The sequence below is a fragment of the Poecilia formosa genome, unplaced genomic scaffold, assembly GCF_000485575.1.
Source record: "Poecilia formosa unplaced genomic scaffold, Poecilia_formosa-5.1.2 Scaffold28, whole genome shotgun sequence".
Lineage (NCBI taxonomy): Eukaryota > Metazoa > Chordata > Actinopteri > Cyprinodontiformes > Poeciliidae > Poecilia > Poecilia formosa.
Window position 1 is genome coordinate 2,564,431 of NW_006799967.1, and position 20,421 is coordinate 2,584,851.

Genomic DNA, 20,421 nt, shown 5'->3' on the forward strand with positions numbered 1-20,421 from the left:
TATCAGGCCTCTGTAGAGCTGATCCCGGTCTGTTGGAGTAAGGATACCTCTTCATAATGATCAAAATGATCAACCAAAAACCCTTGCAACATCACTCAATGTTGCGAATTGATTATTTTTTTTAAAAAGGTCTATGAGATTTTTACTTAATTCAATTTAATTGTGTAGCTAGACAATTTATTGATATGTACGTGTATGTAAGGGCGATGCTTTTTTTCCCCCACAAAAAAACAAAACAAAACCCCCGCTTCAAATAAAAATAAATAAATGGATCTTTCGCCATTATATGTCGGTGGAAATAAAAGCACCTCTCACAATTTGGCGCCTGTCCCTTTAAAAAAGCGCAGAGCTGAGCTGAGAGTGCATCGCGCGACACACCGCCTGCATCATTGTTGCTATTTTTTGATGGGATAAGGAAGAGAGTGGCTTTAGCTTATAAGGGGTTTTTTTTTTGGAAGCGGAGACATCCCTTTTCTTCTGTCTTTGAGATTTAATTTTTATGTATGTCAGCCGCCATAAAAGCCCTTATGGAGGCTGAAGTTCCTCTATTTCAAGGACGAGCTCCGGATATTTCTGCTTTTTACCAAAATTACCCTGATTCAGAAGGCATATTACATGTAAAGGCGGCATAAAGTGCGTCATAATTATGAGTGCGACCGCATGGCGTGCAGGTCGCTGTGAGGATGTGATCTGACGGGGATCTCCGCTTTCTCGCTCCGCTGCCTCCTCCTCACTGCCGCTCAGGATGCCCAGGGCTCTGCGGCGACTGGTCCATTTGATGCTGTTCTGCCCTCTGTCTAAAGGCCTGCAGGTAGGTACCTGCTACACACACACAAAAAGAGACTCGATGGACATTTTTGGATAATCTTTGTGGATATACATCCAAAATGTCGCAAAGTACCCCCCTCTCCTCATCCTACCCAACCCAACCTCACAAACACTGGAGAGAGAAAAAAAGACGATGCAAATGCAGGCAAGAGTGAGGAGAGTGCGCTAGCTTTTGGGCCCCAGCTTAGGAAATGAAGGAGAAGAGGAAGCAGACTATTTGGGGCCAGTATAGAAATTGTTGTGCTAAACATGTTATTTTGAACGGGTTAAGAAAGAATGGTGAAGTTGTGACTCGTCGTTGCTGCATTAGTTTTAGCATGGTGCGTTATGAAGTCCTTGAGCCTGCACTGATTTGGCTAGAAATGATGAAGCGGCATTTCAGCTGTTTGTGATTCAGACGTTCTCAAAGATGAGTTTTGAGGCCCCACTTGGGAGTCAACGAATATGCAAGTCTGGGGTTACGAGGTCATAGAAACCAGAAATGACGATGAGAACGCGTGAGAAATTAAAAAATGGCAACCATGGCCATGCACTAAAAAAAAATGGAGCTCCAACTTAATTTTTTTTTTAATTTGTTAGATCTAGTCGAATTAAGTTTGAGTATTACGTATGGAAAAAAAGTAAGTTTGACAAACTCGATTATGACGCAACACTACCTCCTTTTGTTGTCATTCTACCACTTTGCAATCAACCGTGTCAGATCCATCATTCTAGAGACTCCAGCGAAAAATATCCAATTTAGCCTAATTTACATGCTGGCTGTTTCGTAACATGTTGTGGGAAAGTTCCAAGTGCATGAATACTGCTGGAAAAAAATGTATTAATACGCGGTGTACGTGTTGCCTTTCAATACATTCTACTTCCCATGAGCTTTTGTAATGACTTTCTAATTAAGCGGACACCTTTTTGTCCTCTGCTGCGCTCCATAGAGTCGGCTCCCGGCCATCAAGGTGAAGTACCTTCTCCTCGCCTGGCTGGGCATTCTCATCATCAGCTGGATCGTCTACATGCAGTATGCCTCGTACGCTGAGATGTGTCGCGGGCACGTGTGTCAAATGGTCATCGTAAGTAAACACGTACTTGTATTTACTCGGAGTAAAAAAAAAAGGAATGTATTTTGCTTTTGCATGTGACATTTCATTCATGACACCACTTAGCTGCACTGAATAGTCTTAGTCACACTCGCACATATTAAGAATGAACCGATGTTTTGTCGAGCTCACAAAGGGAACGTTTAGAAGTACCTTGACGATGTGCATGTGATTTTTTTTGAGGCTGTTCGGAACAAATTGGCAAACTAGCTAGCTTTGCCAAAATGTTGCAGAATAGTTTGAAAGGGTGCAAACAGGAGAAAACCAGTCAATGCAAGATTCTGTTTTCCAATGGAGAAATAAAGACATCCGAACCAACCTCTGCAGTTAAATCATGACTGGAACCTGTTTGGCAACACGAAGTAGGCGAGAAGAGTCTTAAAAATAAGACGGAATTAAAAAAGGGAGGGACAACAACGTACCTGGATTCAGTGGAATAAATAGGACAAAATGAGTGTCCCTTCATTTTGAGCTAATGTATCTGTACCAATCACTGAACATTTCACTACACCCATCCCACATTCAACATATAGAATGACACCAAAAAAAATCCATAAATTATTAAATGTTCTGCTTTAAAGGCTTGGCTGGTATGATTTCCTTTCAATCTTGCTCAGAACTTAGTAGTTTCCAATTTTTCTAATAACTGGGTGACAAATTTACGCTTTACGTGTAAAAAAAAAAAACTAAAAGATAAAACATTTGTATTTTTTTTTCACCAGGGTATTTCTAAATGTTTGCTTTTATCTGTCTGAACTTTAAACGTGTGTCGCTGCTGCAGTGAGAAACGACATTGACGGCTCAGAAAAAATAAAAACCAGAATCGTTTCCTTTTGGTATGACTCATGTTTCGTTCAGGCTCAGCAAACTTTCCTTGCCCTTAATTCTAACTCAGTTGAGTGTGCAGTTTCTGATGTGTGACGTGACCTCCGCCCTCGGCACCAGCTGGCGGAAATTTCAGCACGTCTGCAGTAAGATCACAATCAGACAAGGGGAGAAATAAAAAATCATACTAGAGTGATATGCATCTTATTTACTTACTTTCACTGACAGATTTTTCATCTAAACTTGACTTTTTTTGTACAAATTACTGTTTTTCAAAGATTCTACCAACTTCGCCAATAATGCTGATGCACTTATAGTTGTGGAAATAAGTTCATTTGTGGAATTTCCTTTCTACTAAATAATCCAGAATCAACTGTTTATATATATATATATATATATATATATATATATATATAAACATAAGCGACTGATAATGACAGCACCTCAGCCTTGAAGTAAAATCAAGGCTTTTGGAAAGGCCATTGGAAAATTTAAACTTTTCCACTGGGACATCATTATTCATTTAATATTTTATGACGTGGTTGACTCTGTGTGTAATTGTACTCTTGAGGTCGGTCTTGAACGGTTTCTCACCCTGGTCGAGGTCTCAGAGATCCGTAGGTTAATTTGCTAATCGATGTAAAGGTTTGCACACGTATTTCAAGTACCAGTCAAACCGATATGTTTTGGTCAGAATCAGTGACCTGTGGGAAGAAATGCAATGCGAGACGGTCATTAAGAGGAAGTGACACCGCTGAAAAGAGGACACAGCAACAATGTCATGCAATTGTTGCTTTTGTTTGGTAGACCTCATAGACTACGTAAATATAGAGGTCTTAAAATGGCTGATGTTTCTTAGCTCACTTGGGATTGCTTCCCGTTTCCCGTGGCCTGACGTTGGGTATTTCTTTGCTTGTTTTCTCAGTGCGATCACTACAGAAGGGGCATAATTTCAGGTTCGTCATGTAAGGCCTTGTGTGATCAGAAAACTCTGACGCTGCACCACTGCATGTCCACCTCCTCCACCCATCAGGTAAAACACAAACACTGTTTTTTTTTTTTTTTTTTTTTTTGCTTTTGAATGCTTTTTTTTTTTTTTTATATGATAAAATTTATCTTTGTGTATGTCTGTAAAATAATAGTTTCAAGCAGCTAAGAAATGCATATCGATTTACAGTTTATGCGGTTTTGGGTATATCACACAAACGTTGGCTACCATTTCAACATGTTCTCCATATTTCTAACTAACTCTAGTTTTGATTTTACTCATTCAGGTCTACGTTGGACTTTGGAAGGACAGGCCGGTGGTAATCAAATGTGGCATTGAGGATCCGGTGAACATAGATGGAGTCCCAGAGACTTTGGCGAGACCGGAAATGAGCTTATTCGACAAGCCGACTCGTGGAACCTCAATGGACGAATTCAAAGAGATGCTGCACAGCTTTCTTAAGGTACCATTTACGTCAAACTACTTAATTGACAATGGAAGTCATTCTAATGTTGCACAGAAGGAAAAGAGCTCTTGATGTGCTCTTTTTCTTACTGAACGTCCAATTTCTTTTCTGAAGGCTAATCTCGGGGAACAACCGTCTTTGAGCGTCTTGGTGGACAGAGTCATCACTCTCGCTGACATCAACCAGGATGGCAAAGTGTCTCTCGCCGAGGCCAAGTCCATCTGGGCTTTGCTTCACATCAACGAGTTCCTCCTGATGGTGGCGCTGCAGGAGAAGGAGCACACCCCAAAGCTTCTGGGCTTTTGTGGAGACTTGTACGTGACAGAAAGGGTGAGCCACAGCTCCCTCTACAGGCTGGAGGTCCCTCACTACCTGGAGGCGGTCGTCCCAGAAGCTCTCAGCTCTGGCCTGAACCACTGGCTGGCGCCGTCCTGGCCCCGCAGGGCCCGCATCACCATCGGCCTTCTGGAGTTCGTGGAGGAGGTGTTCCACGGATCCTATGGGAGCTTCCTAATTTGTGACGCCAGCCCCCACCACGTGGGTTACAACTCAAAGTACGACTGCAAGATGGCCAACCTGCGCAGCGTGGCGTCGGAGGCCGTGGTGCGGGCCTTCCTGAAGGGCCGGCGGTGCGAGAACAACGCGGACTGCACTTACGGCAAAGACTGCTCCGCCACGTGCGATCGACTGGTGAAGCAGTGCAACACGGAGGTCGTGCAGCCTAACCTCGCCAAGGTGTGCATGCTCCTGCAGGATTACCTGCTGTTCGGGGCCCCATCAGACCTGCGGGGCGATCTGGAGAAGCAGCTACGCACCTGCGTGACACTCAGTGGGTTAGCGAGCCAGATGGAAGTGCACCACTCGCTGGTTCTCAACAACCTGAAGACATTACTGTGGAAGAAAATTTCCAACACACAGTACTCCTGAAAGCAGACCGTAACCAATCGGCTGTTCTGTCTCATGAATTATATACAAAACGAGAGAATCTAAAGTTTTGCCAAATAGCGTAACCGTTTCAATCATTTGTGTGATTATCACTGACTGGAGATGCAGGATCGTGAAAAAGTCTATACCCTCTTATTTTTGCTTGTTTTGTCAAACTTAAAAATGTTTCAGATGATCAAATTTTGATATCATATAAACATAGCTTTATTAAATATAACATTAATTCTCAATAATTAGTTCATTTAAAAGTTATCCAACTCAACCAATTTGTCAAAATATAATTTTTTTTTCTTTAATTGTGAATTGACTCGTATCACATTTTTACATGCTTTCACACAAAGGGCTGATTAAAATTGCAGAATAAAAGTCACTTAAGTAAAACCTGTCTGACACCATGAAGTAGGATAAAATCTTAAAAATGCAAGTTATAATAAAAACAGCAACACACCAACAATTAATATCTAATTAGAGAACATGGAAATAAAGTCCACTGCTTTAACCAATGGAGATTAAAATTACAAAATTTGTCAGTCAAAAATGTACAGGTTCTGATGAGACCAAAAAGGTGAACAATAAACGAACTGACAAAGACAATGCAGAAACAACAATACACCATTTGGGTCATTCATCAGAACAATGATCCAAAACACCAGCAAGTCTCTCTAAGTGGTTAAAACAACAAAACTAAGGTTTTATTGTCTTATTTGCTAAGAAGAGTGGACTAAAGTTCTGCATTCCATCAAAAAGGTTCTTTGTGAGTTACGTCAGTGTTGGCTCCATTTTCTGCCACTAAAGGTGGCCCAACCAGCTATTAGGAATAGGATGCAATTACTTTTTCACAAAACTGTAACTGAAAACTGTGAACTGCAATTTATAATGTGAATCGAGAGAACCGACAAACCCAAATACCTTACGGATGACTCCGTCATGTTTGTTGTTCAACTCGTTAGTTGTGACAGATATCCGTCCATTTGCACACTATTCTCAGGACTCTGCCCGTAAACGCCATCTCTTTGGTTCTACATGTAATTTGGTTTTTAAAATAAAGCAACTTGGATTTATTGTTTTGTTCTTTTTGTTTGTGCACGGATAAGAATCGGTTTTATTTTCTGCAAATGAAGCTGATCACAACAGATTGGAGATGTACGGCTATGAGAAAATAAACTCAAGTTTGGTTCAAACGACTTATTTCCGGTGAAAATAAATTTTGCAGTGGGCATTAAGTTTTTCTTTTTCACCACCGTCTTTCATAGAGAAGTAAATAGAACAGCACATTACAGTTTCATTTAGTGTCATGTCCTCTTGGGATTGTGCTATTGCTGGTAATGCCTGTGAATTATGTTTATCTATGGTGAAAGTTGTGCGTCTATTTTAAGGATTAACATATAGATCTAAATAAAGTAGAATACCATATACATTTTTTTAACCATTTCAGCTTAAAAAATTAAAACAAATGTACTATATTCAGAGAAATACACATTTTAACCCTTTATTTCTGATCATTTTGAATATTATGCCTTACAGATGATGAGAATCCATGCATGATTTTCAATAAGGATTTTTAATACAGAACTGTTGGCCTACCAAAAAAGAAAGTTCATATATGAGCTTATATTTTGAAAACACTCCAAAAGTCAGGGTTATTCAATTTGATGGCCGGCGTCCTGCAAACTTTTAATTGCAGACAAAAATAAAAACATGTCACCAGCAGGACTACCTACTGTGGAGGCAATTGAGCCATTTGATTCAGGTCTGTTAGAGCAGGTAGTCGCCTAAAAACTGCAGGACACCGGGCCTTGAGGACTGGAGTCAAATACCCTTGTCACACTGTCTATGAGGTTACTGACAGGCAGCTTTTCTGTTTGATTGCATGGTCACTAAAGCAGTGGCTGTGTGTGGAGTGTGGACAAGTGCAAAGTCAATGGGAAATGAACTCAGTATCTCCATGAAGCTTGTCAGCATCACTGAGTGTTTGAGTTTTGGTTTTCATCTGCTTTATTTTGATTATTGTTGTATTGCTCATTTAAATCAACATGGGTGTTGCCTAATCAGTTTAGCCCTTTGTTTTTGGTTTCTTGCTTTATCCTTGCATGGTCTTTGCGCTTTTGTGCTCAGGTTTCTTGGCGTAGTAAACCTTCTTCCCATATCCTCCCATCTGCTCCCCTCCTCTTTATTCTCCTTCCCTCTGCCTGTTTGCCTCCTCTTCTTTTTTTTTGATGTTTATTGGCGCCTCCTCTAATCACCCACCTGTATTTTGTCAGTAATCAACTCCCCAGTGTAAAGTCTCTCATTCGCTGCCATTTCCTGCTGACTCCTGTTGTTCACGCTATGTTCTCCACTCGCGGTTTTATTACTTTTTTGTTTTCTTTTTTTTTTTAAAGGCTCGTCTTAATTACAAATGATTTCGGCTCCCGAGTCCTTTGCAAAATCTGAATTGTGATATAAAATGCTGCAAAAGTTTAATCAGAACTTTTGGATTTAAAAAAAAGAAAGTGCAAAAGCAAATTATGTGCAACAATAAAACACACCACCAGAGGCCGCCATAGATGACATGACAATAAGCAAACACTGACTAACTAAATGACCCTCAGTTTATGACGCCAAAAGTCAATGCTGGAGGAAAGATATAGAAAATGGACGAACAATTTCGAAAAAAAATAAAAAGATTTTATTTATTTTTTTCATTCAAAACAAAAGGTCTTTTGAAAAAGATTTATTTGGGAGTGAAGTACTGTTTAAGTAAATGTTCACTAGATGGCGCTGTTTGTGTTCACCGAAACAAGTACAATTGTGTTGTACCACATTTGGACGTGACATGCAGTAAGATAAACGATGTAAATCGCTTTCAGGTTGTAAGACATTAACCTGAACATTTATAATTAACTTATTACAGCAAATAGTTTTGTTTGTTTTTACGATATTTACTTCAGATTCAGCACAGAAATATACCCTTAGTTATGCTACTGAAGGGCAGACATAACACATTTCTTCACTCTGCAACCTAAAATCTCATCATGTAGAGATCTGGTTTAAAAAAAAAACTCTTCTGCTGGCATGAATTTCATATGTAAACTTCAATGCTGTTCAGAAAATTAAAATCCGTCATATTTATTCATTTCACAAGTAAAATAATAATCTTTAAAGGACACAATGCAGAAGCTGCAAACGAAATGAAGAGGAGCCAATAAGTTTATGTTTGCCTGGTGGTCCTCCACCTGTCCACAGCTGACAAGAGGAAGACAATGTGAAGCAAACAAACACAAAGGTGCAGAACCTGATAATTGTCCGCGTTGCATCCCGTGCTGTGGAGATAGTGACTGGCTCCATAGAAACCGTGAACATCTCTCTCCAGCACACTGTTGCGCCAGGACAGCTTAGAACCACGCAAATCGTCTCTGCTTCTTCGCCTCTACCTCCAGCCACGACATCAGTCAGGAAGAAATTATTTGAATGTCCGTCGAAAGAACCACACAATGGCCAAACTCCCTACCGTCAACCACACACGCGTCCTGCACAGACGCATGTCGTACCTGCAGAAAAGAAGAAGAAAAAATTGATGCCAGGCTCCTGTTCTTTTATTATCACACTATTTATAGCTTATGATGAATTTCCATTTGCTCATAATGGAGGCCTTTTTTTTTGTGACTTGATATTGAAAATACAGCAGACATCTGTGAACCATTGTCCTCTGTCAAACAGACTGACTGTATTCACAAAACCTTTGCAAATTAATCCATTGAGTCGCCAAAAGGAGTAAGCATGACGGGACTCGCAAACAAATCGCATCCCTTTGCAGAAAGAGAATTGGAACAGTTTGTACACGTGCAGTGATAAGACTGTCAACACAGCTGATGAACGGACTGAAGAAGGTCAAGGAAGTTCAGAAGAGAGCCAAGGGGAAGAAAGAAATCTTTTGACTTTGTTGAGTCAGTCGATTCCTAGGAGAATGACATATAGAACAAGTATTGGAGGTGAAACTCCAATACTTGGAGAAAAGTACAGGTTTTTCTATTATTGTAAGGAAATTCGCTTCAAAATGAACTTTTCTTCTGAACAGCATGAAAGGAAAGTAAAATATGATTTGTCATTTCAGATATATTATTCCAGTATGAGGCTTGTCCAGGCTTTTCTTTAAGTGTGAGCGGCACAGCCTGGACAAATGTGGTCTTGTACTTTCTTCTTTTACTTTCACACTTTTCTAATTGAGTGTAAGTTTCCAACAAAGCCAGGTTTTTGTCTCTGGTTTAATTTTGTTTCTTTTCTGAAGACTTAACAGATTTTTCTCTCACTTATACTTTGCAGTATTGCTACCAAAAGTGAACGATTTGTTAACTGGATTTTAAAAGTCTTGGTACTCCTTAGTCGTTGTCTTTTGGGTTTTGTTTCTCTACCACCCTCTAACCTAAGTTGCTTTGTGTGCATTTTGTAATCTTAACATTAAAAACATCTAAAGCTTGTAATTTGATTGACGGCATAGGTAAATCTCTTTATTGAAATTTGATCTCTTGTTTTTCTATTATACAGCTAAAACCAGATATTTGCGTACACCGCATTATGTTTTTATTTTCTTAACTTTACTAACTAAACCAGTCTAAAACTGTCTTGCATCTGTTGTCAATAAACCCAAGCACTTTATTTCATCAGACGGTAAGACATGTCACAAAAAAAAAAAGGTCTTTATACTTTTGGTGCATTTACAGATTATCTGGCTTCTTACGTTGCCTTCCGAGTTACGACATCATCTGCCTTTTGATTACGTTATTAAAATGTCAAAGTCCAGACAAATGACTGATCTACATGCCGTGACATGACCTAAAACAGACAGATTATGCTCATAAATCCTCCAATATGTCTGAATTAAAACAAATCTGCAAAGAAAAGTGGGGCAGATTTTCTCCACGGAGATGGGAGCCACTCGCTGCCAGTTGAGGCAGAAGACTGATGCCAGGTTAGTACCTGCTTATGCAGTGGAGCCTTTACTGTTCCATAAAGGCCAGATTGGATTTAGCCATTTGTTTTAATGAGCTCTAAAAAAAATGTGACCAAAAACACAGAACAAACTATTTAAGGGGACAAACATTCTTATCCATAGCTCTGTGTATCCCAACATAACTAACTGCCCAGTTCCTCATTTTGACCCTTCGTGACACACTTTTCTCCCTCCATTATGAATGCATATGATGCAGGTCTTCCGTTTTCTAGTGTCTTAGGAACGCTGCACCCCTGTTGGAACTGAAACACTCCTCCTGACCTGCTAACTCCTGCAGCTGACTGCTTTTAATTCATTTCTTTATTTTTTCTGAATTTCTGATGCGTTCTCTCTGCAGACACGCTGGCCTGCTGCCGTTCGTTCGGCTCCGCAAATTCCCAGAAGATTGGATCTGTCATACACAGACTTAAACTTGATGTAGTGCATGTAAGCTCCGAATTGATTCAGCGTGCAGCGCCCCGCAAGGTTACCGAGAGGAGGGAGGGGAGGGGAGAGGAGGGGGAGAGGGGGACGGCTCAACGCCTGAGCGAGTAAGGCTACACTAAAAAGGTAATTGCTTCGTTCCTTCCTTTCGGCACCTCCTCCGGCTCCCTTCGCTCCTCCCATGCCTCCTGACTCTGCGTGCACGTCAAAAGATCTCCATCCGCAGTTGCATGTGCTTTCACATCCCCCCCCCCCCACCCACCCTCAGCCCGCCCCTCCCCACACACCCCAGCAGGGAACGAGAACAAGAATGAGAGAAACTGAGAGTGTGGCGGCTGCAGTCACTTTCCAAGGTAATCTGGGAGGATCGCTTCCCTTCCCTTCCCGTCTCGTCGCCCCGGCCCTGGTGTTTACGCGCATGCTGCCGTCTCTCCCCCCGAGCGGCTCCACAGACTTCCGTCACCACAACACGCAGCGAGGGCGGCTCGCTGGTCGCCTCACTCCCAGGAGCGAGGACTCAAGATGCAGCAGCATCAGCAGCAGCAACAAGAAGAAGTCATGTTTTCGTATTCCCCTTCAGGTAAGCAAATCTGTCATCTTTCCATTAAAAAAAAAAAAATGTTTTTCATATTTAAGCATCCTCTTATCCATTTTTCTGAAGTGTGACATTTTGTTTAATCTTCTACCTGAATCTGTGTGTTCATTTTTTTTTCTCCCCCTTTCCTCACACACACACACACACACACACCTATGAGAGCATGTGGTGTTCTGCAGGAGGTGATAATGCTTGTTGTTGTTGTTGCGCCTCTCTCCATATGGTAGTGCTGAAAGTGGAGTAGCTGCTGTTACTACAACTGGCTGGTCCCTTAAAGCCCAGCTGTGAAACTCCATATGGATGAGGGGAGTAGTTGGTTCTCGTGACCTAGATTTAGGAACAATTTCTTTAAAGTCAGATCTGCTGTAGTTTTGCCCCCGTAACGTAAAGCTTTAATTCCGAGATGAAGGCGATCATAAAACACGATGCAGGTTTCCTCTTTCTGTAATCTCGGCTGAACAGTGAGGCAGATTGATTAATGGAAGTGCTCAGCCGCAATACGTGGATTTGCTTCGCTTTTGTTCTTGGTGAAGTACACGGTGCAAATCAATGGCTCTTCATCACCAAACAGACGGCGATGAAGATAATTTATACCCTTCCAACTTCTCCAGATATATCTGTTTTTGCACACTACAATTACACACGTGATTGAGTTTTTTTTTCCTAGTCTAACAGCAGCACAAATCTTTCCATGACTGTAAAATACGAAAAAAAAAAATATATATATATATATATTTACAGATTGAAAATTCCCGTTTCCCCTTTTACAGCTAAATAGTGACTTTTTGTGCGCTGCAGCTCAGTCAGTCTCATGCTTTTTTAAAGTTTTCCCTCAGATTCTGAATTTAATTTAAAATGTTACTTTAACTGGACCATTTTTATTTATTTTTAATTTTTTCTTTCCACATTAACGTGCTGTTTTTGTGACTGTTTAATTGTAGGTAAGGCTGCACATTTAGGGTTACTGTCAGTCTGAATCTTCCATCACTGATGAAACAAAACATCCCCAAAGCATGATGCAGCCATCACTGTGTTTCACTGTATTTTTAGGATGAGATGCACTTTTAGTTTTTCACCACACACACACACACACACACACACACACACACACACACACACACACACAGCATTTTCAATTTGGGCTAAAAGTTCAAGCTCGTTATCGTCTGACCAGATCTTTTTTTTTTTTCTATTTATTTCCTCCACATGCTTTGTGGTCGACAATGATGTGAAATTAAACTGTTATCTAGATTGTGGGTTCAACACACCAAAAAGAAATAGTCACGTTTTGCAGAAATGTAATCGGTTCAGAAGTACAAAACCGGACACAGATCTAAAAGCCGTGGGACATTGACTCCCAAAACTGAACTTTGAGGTTCCTGTGGTATAAATCCCTCTGGAGCTTCATCCCTGACCCGCCTGCTGAGCTGCTTGGTCTTTGTGACGTCACTGGTTCACCAATGTTCTCTGGTGAACCTCAGTAGCCTTGACAGATAGCTATATTATTACACAGTCATCCTGGGTAAAAATGTTTGTTGAAAAACTCCTTAGCTTCACTTTTCTCCTTACGATAAGATGCAACTCTGTGATGGTCGATTGCATAACGTTTGAATGAAATAATTCGATTTTATAAAGTCTAATTGAAGGCACATTAAATTGCCTTGATAGTTGAGAGTATCACAGTAAAATTGAGTTACACAATAGTGGGGAAAAAATAAAAATAAAAAAACCCGAACCCAGATGTATTGTTTCTGTTTAGATCCTCGGCCTCTCAGACCACTGTTAAACTGAAGGATACCTGGACCGGATTTAATGATGTAGCTGCCAGTTTTTCTCCACGGCTGACTGACTGACATGTCGGCGCGATTCCGACACGCCGCCCGTTACCCATCACCGTGTTTTTTGGGGGGGTTTTTTGGCTCATGATTGAGGGAAGCGGGAGGTTGAAATCATTGCCTGCATGCGCATTTATGTTGATTCCCATCACTTTTTCACACGAGCCCTGGAGACTGCAACAAAAAAAATAAATAAAAATAAAAAACACACCTCAAGATGTGACGAGGTGTGGGCTACACGACGCTTTGCGTTGATTTGTTGTTTGTGTGTCGACGCGTCGCCTGATGCGATGAAGGTGATAAACGGGTAATGTCCGGTGAGAGTGCATGAAGCTCAGCAGACAAGAGAGAGGTGTAAATGCTCCTCGTGGTGATCAACACTGACTCACAGTCTCCCTGTGTTAGAAATGTTGCATAATCCTCTGCTTCCCTTTCTGGGGAAAAATAAAAAAACTTCAAAGAGCAAGTCTGCCAGTACATACTGAAATGTTCTGAAAACACACAAACTGTTCTGACCGGGAACTGTAATATGCAATGAGGCTGTATATCGTGGAGCTACTTCTGATGGGTGTTGAGGTATCCGACAGAAACGGCGTCGTTTTTAGGTAGAGCTATCGTGATATCACCCTAATAATAAAATAGATGCAAATTCTCATTAGAAATTTGACTGTAAAGGCAATAAACTGACTTAAACTTACCCTTGGGTTGGATATTTAAACTCTTTTTTTATTTTTTTCCACTGAAGACGTTCACATGACATCCAAAGTGACGCTGTTGTTTAAAAACAGCCAAAAAACTTGATCATGCCACTCCTACAGTTTCAATTTTGAGGTGGCAGAGAAAGTGCTTAATTTTTTCCTGACTTTTTGTTCCATAGAGATATATGCTGCCCCTCCACCACCTGTTGCTGTGAATATTCGGCCAGCTGGCTGAAAAAAATACAAAAGAAACAACAATTAAAGGAATGGCATCTGTTGCTGATATGGTAAAGATGTCTTAAGCTGATTGCAGACAAATTAACTCCCTAATACCAGCTTATTATAGTTTATTATAATGAGTCAATCATAACTTTACAAATCACTGTTTTTTTTTTTGTTTTTTGTTTTTTTTGTATGTGTCCATATGAATAATTGCTGGTTTTAAACCATTGGGCCATGATGACTTATTTGCTTTAAATGATTTTTAGCACAATCATATTATTTTTACTTAATCTTATTATACATTTTACATTTCATACAAATCTTCCTAACCCAAAAAAAAGCTAGACTTTGCAGAAGTGACAAACAAGGTTTTTTTTTAAAAAAGAAACCCATCTTCTAATTTACTGACAAGCCTTTTTAATCTTGGATTTAAATGAGAAATTCTCACTGATAATGACGCTCAAGAAATGTAAACGCCCTGGTAGATTGGAAAAATGTATGGTAAATGTGCAATCTGTTGAAAACTGGCTGCAAAATATGACGGATTATCCCAAAACACATTTATATTTAGGGCCAATGAGAAATCATCCTAATGCTGAGCCCTGTGGAACTTCTTTGCTTAGTGAGAGATATTAGGAAAATGACACACTGGGTCAAATCAAGGGAAAAACAAAAAACAGCATCACTTGTTTGAAGTCTAAGTCATATTTTGCGTAATTTGGTTTTTATGCCAGCGGTTACTGTGCTGTTTCTTTTCTTTTTCTTTCTTTTTTTTTTTTTTAAATATTGCCTTGCAAAGTTTTTGTTGTTCAGTAATTACCCTCTCGAGAACATCATTATTTTCCCTCTGTTTAGTCAGCCTTCATCACGTTCAGACACAGTCTTGCATGCAGAGTTTCTTTTTGTCCATTGGTTTTCACAGTTCAGTTGTTTTTCAGAGAACTTAACAAGTGGACATGTTGGATCAAAGCGTTCTCTCCAAACTCTCAACGTCTGTGAACTGAAATGATGATTCTAAATCCTATAAAGACTTAGTCACTTTTTTTTTTATTTCACCGTTTTCAGTATGATTGCATTTGTAATTTATAGAAGCAGTGGAAATCATATTTTTTTTCCCAAAAATAAAAGTTGCTGCAAATGAATTCTTGTGCATAGTTTTTACTTTGGTCACGTTTAAATGACACAACAAGCGAAACAACTCGGATACTTAAAGACGTCAAAAAACATTAGGTTTTAAAAATAAATTCTGCAAATGTTTTCTGTGAGAAATGTTCTGGTCAACAGACTTGTACTGGCTTGTGGAAAACCTCAAAGCTTCCTTGAAGTTTCTGCTTCAGGTGAGCAAGGAGGCTAAAATCCATACTCTGTAGGAGTCTCACTGTGGGTGCGCACGCTTTAATGTGATGGGAAGTCGATATTAACCTCCAGATTTTCCAGAGCATTTTCAAATACAGTGAAAGTAACACCAGTAATATATAAAAAAAAGTTTATATGTAAGCCCTCAGTTTTCTTTCTTAAGAGTGCCAACTAGGGTTCACTCACCAAAGTGGGCATTAAACTGAAATATTTCAAATAAAATGTTAGACAAGCATCTCCACCGAACTCGGAGTATTGACTTAAATCCATTTTGGCTTTTTACATCAAGTCAATACCAGATATAAGTGCTCTAGTCCAACCTGTTAAACCGGAGCTTATTATTGCATTGTTAGTCACAGCTATTGACGGAGGGATAAAATGCTAATATTGCCCAGTTATTGATCCGCTCAGTCAGAAGTTAAAGTAGGGAGAGGAGCATAATGGCACAGTTGTTGGTACATGCAAATAAAAATCAGAGTTAGGCAGGAGCACCTAGCTGCAATCTGATTGGATGGCCCAAATGGTGACAATATTGGTTTTATAACCTTTTGAGACACAATCAGGAATAACACGGAACAAACCTACATCAAAACAAATGAAAGATGTGTGTTACCATTTATTTAAGTAAGTAACATAACTTCATGAGAGATGAATATGTAATGGTGGTATTTGCTGAATAATTCTACACTTTTTAGTGAGGAACATGAAGAAAAGCTAGCAAAGAAAAATAACTTCTTTCCCATGAGATGTAAATGTACCAATATGTTTTGTAGTTATTTGAGGGATACATTTTGTTAAATTTGTGTGGGATCACAATGAAAGCTAATATTAGTGTGTAAAAAATGGCCACAGAAACTGCAAAAATAATTCTATTGAAACAACAGATAAACAAAAATGAATAAAACAAAAACAACCTTACCTGCTCAGTGAAGTCAGTGTGAACGCACAAACAGTTTTACAAGTGGGCAGCATGCAGGAAACCGAGAGAGAAACACAAAGACGAGTTGAACCTGTGTGGGTGTGAAAAAGCTTAACATGACTGTAAGGGTTAGATTGGTTATTTTTTGAAGTGAGGTTTTATTATTGCTAAGTTCACTTTACCAAGAGTAGAAATCTGTCATCGCACAGACGGTGGAAGCCATCAAGCTGTACACACTGTATCTGTTGAGTCTCAACAGCAGATTCAGTGAACCAGTTAACCATCCGGATAGTTTTTCAAACAACTTTGAGATCCGAAAAACAAAGGAACATGTCATCTTCAATGACTCTAACGTAAAATAAACGTTTGCAAGATAAAACTTCACACTACACCAAACAGTGATGGTCTAAAACCTGAACTAACGTCTTCATGCCTTTGGGATGCAACAGCATCAAAGTCAGGTAAAACTGAGAATATACAGTATATCTGACTAGAAGTTAGTATCAATCGCTCTGAGGACTTTTTTCAAATTTACAAAAACTCACTGTGATGTGACATCTATCTTCTTCAGGTGAGAAAACTGTTACCTATAATAACTTCACAATAAAAAAAAAATCTAAAATAACCACTTCCTATTTCAATGTAAGCATGGTTGTGTAGTTGTCACACTAATCCCTGTTGGTGCATATTCTACACACATCAAGGGATTGTATTGGAATCATTTACTGCAATCTAGTAATCTTAGTTGTGCCTCGTTAGTTCTCATTTTGATCATTTGCATGTGAAATGACAACATTCATGAATTGTATATGAAATACTCCGATTATGCTTGACACCAAAAACACAAGTATATTTGACTGAATTTAATCTGTCATAATGATGGACTTCTTTGGTTCTCATTGATTATTTTTGGTCCATCAAACCACATTGGACAACGTTGAAGAAGCAAACGATTATTACAAGACAATATCTCTCATCAGTAGACTCTAGAGCTGCCCTAACTCTTTGTACTCTGCATCGTGTGAACCTCTGATACACCGGACAACTGTGGATGCATCATCCGATACATTTGCAGCATTTCTGCAAATCCCTGCGCAGACAGAGTAAAACACTATGGTGGAAGCAGAGTTCCCTTCTTTGGGTTTCTTCCCTCACTCAAGTGGAACAAGAGGACGACTCCCTCTAGAACCTTCTTTATGTGTAACGTCAGAGCAACTCATCTGCAATTCTGATGGGCGAGTTTTCTTAGGGAGGAAGTCTTCCACAGCACCGGAACCTTCTCCCGGGTTAGGATGTCCTCCAGATTCCCAAATGGCTCGTCGCATCCAGGTCTAACGGGATCTGGGTCTCCTGCCTTGTTCTCGTTCAATCAAGATGGCATCTGCATCTTATCTCCGAGAGATGGACTAGAAAAGGATGTGAAGGGATCAGCATCATCTCCTGAGCCGATGGTGTGACAAATAAAAGGAGGATGGTCAAGGTCTGTTTGGCCTGATATTCTTCCTGTATTGTTCTAATGAAGCTCGCTCCTCCTTCCTATCTCTACTCCTGACTTTAAGTTGCTTTTGTTTACCTCAGTAATTCCTTGTCTGATGATCTATGGATTGTTATTGGGGAGGAATCTCACCGTTTTGGTGGGGGAGGGTGTCAAAGCTTTAGTTAGACGGTCACACACTCAGTCATGGCATCGATCTCTCCGTGGGGCTCAACGAGCGCACCCCCGACTGTAACCTCGAAACAACGCCGCAGAGCTCGCCGTGTCTCCGAAGCCACCCGTGTTTATGAATCCCAGTTCAAAGAACGCCGCTCGTTTCTGCAGAGATGGTGCTTTTGCTCAAAAATCAATCACCTCTTTAGCGCTTGCTTTAATTGGCTCGTTATACCTGCCATCGCAGCCCTATATTTATTTACAGCTTAAATAAATCTGAAGCAATACATGAAAACATAATGGCGTAGCGTGCCACACATAAATCCTGCCAGTATTTCTTCAGCATAATATAACAGTAATATATGCCTCAGACAAATGGGCAGTAAGAACGGTGGCCCGTACTGCTGACAGCTACAGCAAGGACAGATTCAAATAAATAATTTAAGCACTGAGAAATCCTAAAGGTTACATCTTAGGTCTTATTCACAGATGTGTAAAACCCATCACCATGTCATTCTACGTCAAATTAATGCACACGACGAGTTTCTTGCAGATCAGCTTGAAGTCGTGTTTTGAAAATGACGTGCTGCTCTCTCTCTTTACCGAGCTTCTGTGGAGACAGGTTCATAATCCCCATGTTGATTAAATTACGCTATACAGTATCAGCTAAACCTAAAGCTCGAGGATTATGAGAACGAGAGAGATAAACAAGAAAGAGATGAAGCGAGTAACGGAAGTCCGCTGACTTGACGGAGCTCTGCTTCGCATTTTTAATTTGATTTCCTTCAATAAAACAACAAAGTCTGCAAAGTCAGTCTTCATAAACATTTAATGAGCTCTAAATCTTGGATCACATTGGTGTAAATCTCTCCACAAACACAGTTGTTGGTGTAATTACTTTTAGAACAAGTGAGGACAAAAATAAAGACGGACATCCTTAGAGAAAGCCACAGAAAATGCAAACAAAGCCAAACTTCTGGTTTTTATTATTATTTTTTTTATGATTTCAAACATAACCCACTTTCCATAGCCCCATGATTTAAATTGTATAGATTTCATTTGTTGGATTTTATGATAACAAGCATTGTTATAAACACCCAGCTGGGGTGTTATTTGACCCCACGATGCCTCTCTACGCGTATGAGCTCGTCTTCATTTACTGCAGTAAGTTAAATATACTTGTTCACCGCCTACGCGTTGTATGACGTACTGCACACGAGTTGATTTCATTCCTCTAATCAGACTTTTGCGCTTTCTTATTTTATTATCTGTAACTATGTGAAAACCGAAAAGGTACAGAAAGAGGAGGAAGGTAATTTCTCAAATTTTCAGTCAGCGCTGTTAAGAAATAGAGGGGAGGAAACAGGGTGATTAGACATTAACAGATGGTTTGGGGGAAAAAAGGCATCTGTTTAGATGTCAGAGCTTAATGACTTAGCAGAAACTGCTACGGTAGATTTTATTTGACTTTTACCGTGGTAAAAGGTTAGAAAGAAAATTTAACTGGTATTATTTGAAACGGGCAAGCAACAATTACACATTACATAGAGACTTGGCCAAAAAAAAAAGAGAAAAAAAGAGAGAAAAACTGCAACTAGAAACGTCCTAAATTTAGTTTTAAGTGCATATTGGTAAATGTTTTTTTTTTTTTTTTTTTTTTTTTTAATTTACCTTGGATCTGTGCTACAGGTTCCTTTCAGGCTTTTCCTTCGCCTGCAGTCAGATCCGAATGAATAAGAAATGTTGCATGTCTTTCATAACCGACAGCTACATGACACTGAATGTGTGAATTGGGTCTCTGAGACATTGTAGTACCAAAGAGAGATGTAGGTTTTATGACCAGGAAAATAAAATATTCACACTGATTTGTCTGGTTCCATTCATTAAAATGCATTTATTTCCATTTAGGTGGTATGACCATTTGGACAGCCAAAAAGAAAAATGTCTGTATAAATACTTTGTACATCACACAGACGACCGTTCTCTTTTTTGGTCCTCAATTTTGGATTATGTGTATTTATACGTTTGCCTGACTGGAACCTGGATTATTTATTTTTAATTCGGGAAATGTGAAGAAGTGTGAGAGCAACAGAAACAGGAGCGCTGTATAGTAAGTAGTTCACGGATAACAATAACCAGAGGGAAGAAAAATTCAGAACTGCTCTGCTGGTTGCATAAGAAAAACTTTTCCAATTAGCAGTTTTTACAGATATGGAATACAAGACACCACATCTGTGCATAACTCTGGTTATGCTCTTGAGTAGGTTACTATGTGAAACAATGTTGAGGTTTTTTTTTATTATTTAATACAGAATTGGGAACAAATCAAAATTTGTCACAAGTATCTCCTGTAACAAAACGTGAACCCTCTACCAGTCCTAAAACGGACAGATGAGTTGAGAGCTCTGTTTTTTACTATACAAACCATAAAAATAAACTTACTTTTAATTTCTTGACCGCTGAAAGCCACTCCAGATGTCTAGTTTTATTTCTAGACTAGTTTTTGTCTGTTTTTCTTATAGACATTTAGATTATGGGAAATCTTGCATGAGTGCATTTTTTTTTGCATAGTTATTCACATTGAATTTAATT

General features: G+C 39.6%; 2 protein-coding genes and 1 long non-coding RNA gene across 5 annotated transcripts in view; 2 read left to right on the forward strand and 1 right to left on the reverse strand.

Annotated features, from left to right (window-relative positions):
- The first annotated feature begins 164 nt into the window (after positions 1–164).
- Positions 165–6,201, forward strand: dipk1b (divergent protein kinase domain 1B). Its single transcript, XM_007548912.2, has 5 exons — positions 165–811; positions 1,758–1,892; positions 3,670–3,777; positions 4,019–4,195; positions 4,313–6,201. The coding sequence occupies exons 1-5, from the start codon at positions 746–748 to the stop codon at positions 5,123–5,125; spliced, it is 1,299 nt and encodes a 432-aa protein (XP_007548974.1). The 5' UTR covers positions 165–745; the 3' UTR covers positions 5,126–6,201.
- On the reverse strand, positions 5,434–13,716 carry LOC107835880 (uncharacterized). Its single transcript, XR_001661708.1, has 2 exons — positions 13,198–13,716; positions 5,434–8,673 (listed from the first exon to the last, which is right to left on the reverse strand). It is a non-coding gene; the product is annotated as an uncharacterized LOC107835880 (long non-coding RNA).
- LOC103135907 (disabled homolog 2-interacting protein) overlaps positions 10,787–20,421 on the forward strand; it is a 189,150-nt gene continuing 179,515 nt past the window's right edge. The window contains exon 1 of one of the 3 annotated variants that reach the window (XM_007548914.2): positions 10,787–11,136. In XM_007548914.2, the coding sequence (XP_007548976.1) occupies positions 11,079–11,136 (58 nt within the window). In that variant the 5' untranslated portion in view covers positions 10,787–11,078. The remainder of the gene's footprint in view (positions 11,137–20,421) is intronic. The other 2 variants (XM_016669891.1, XM_016669892.1) reach the window with 2 other exon arrangements.

Excerpts from the sequence above, each read along its gene's own strand:
- dipk1b (XM_007548912.2), top strand. The coding sequence starts at position 746 with ATGCCCAGGGCTCTGCGGCGACTGGTCCATTTGATGCTGTTCTGCCCT. Across the intron at positions 812-1,757 it reads CTCTGTCTAAAGGCCTGCAG|AGTCGGCTCCCGGCCATCAA; the intron begins GTAGGTACCTGC and ends TGCGCTCCATAG. Across the intron at positions 1,893-3,669 it reads ACGTGTGTCAAATGGTCATC|TGCGATCACTACAGAAGGGG; the intron begins GTAAGTAAACAC and ends TTGTTTTCTCAG.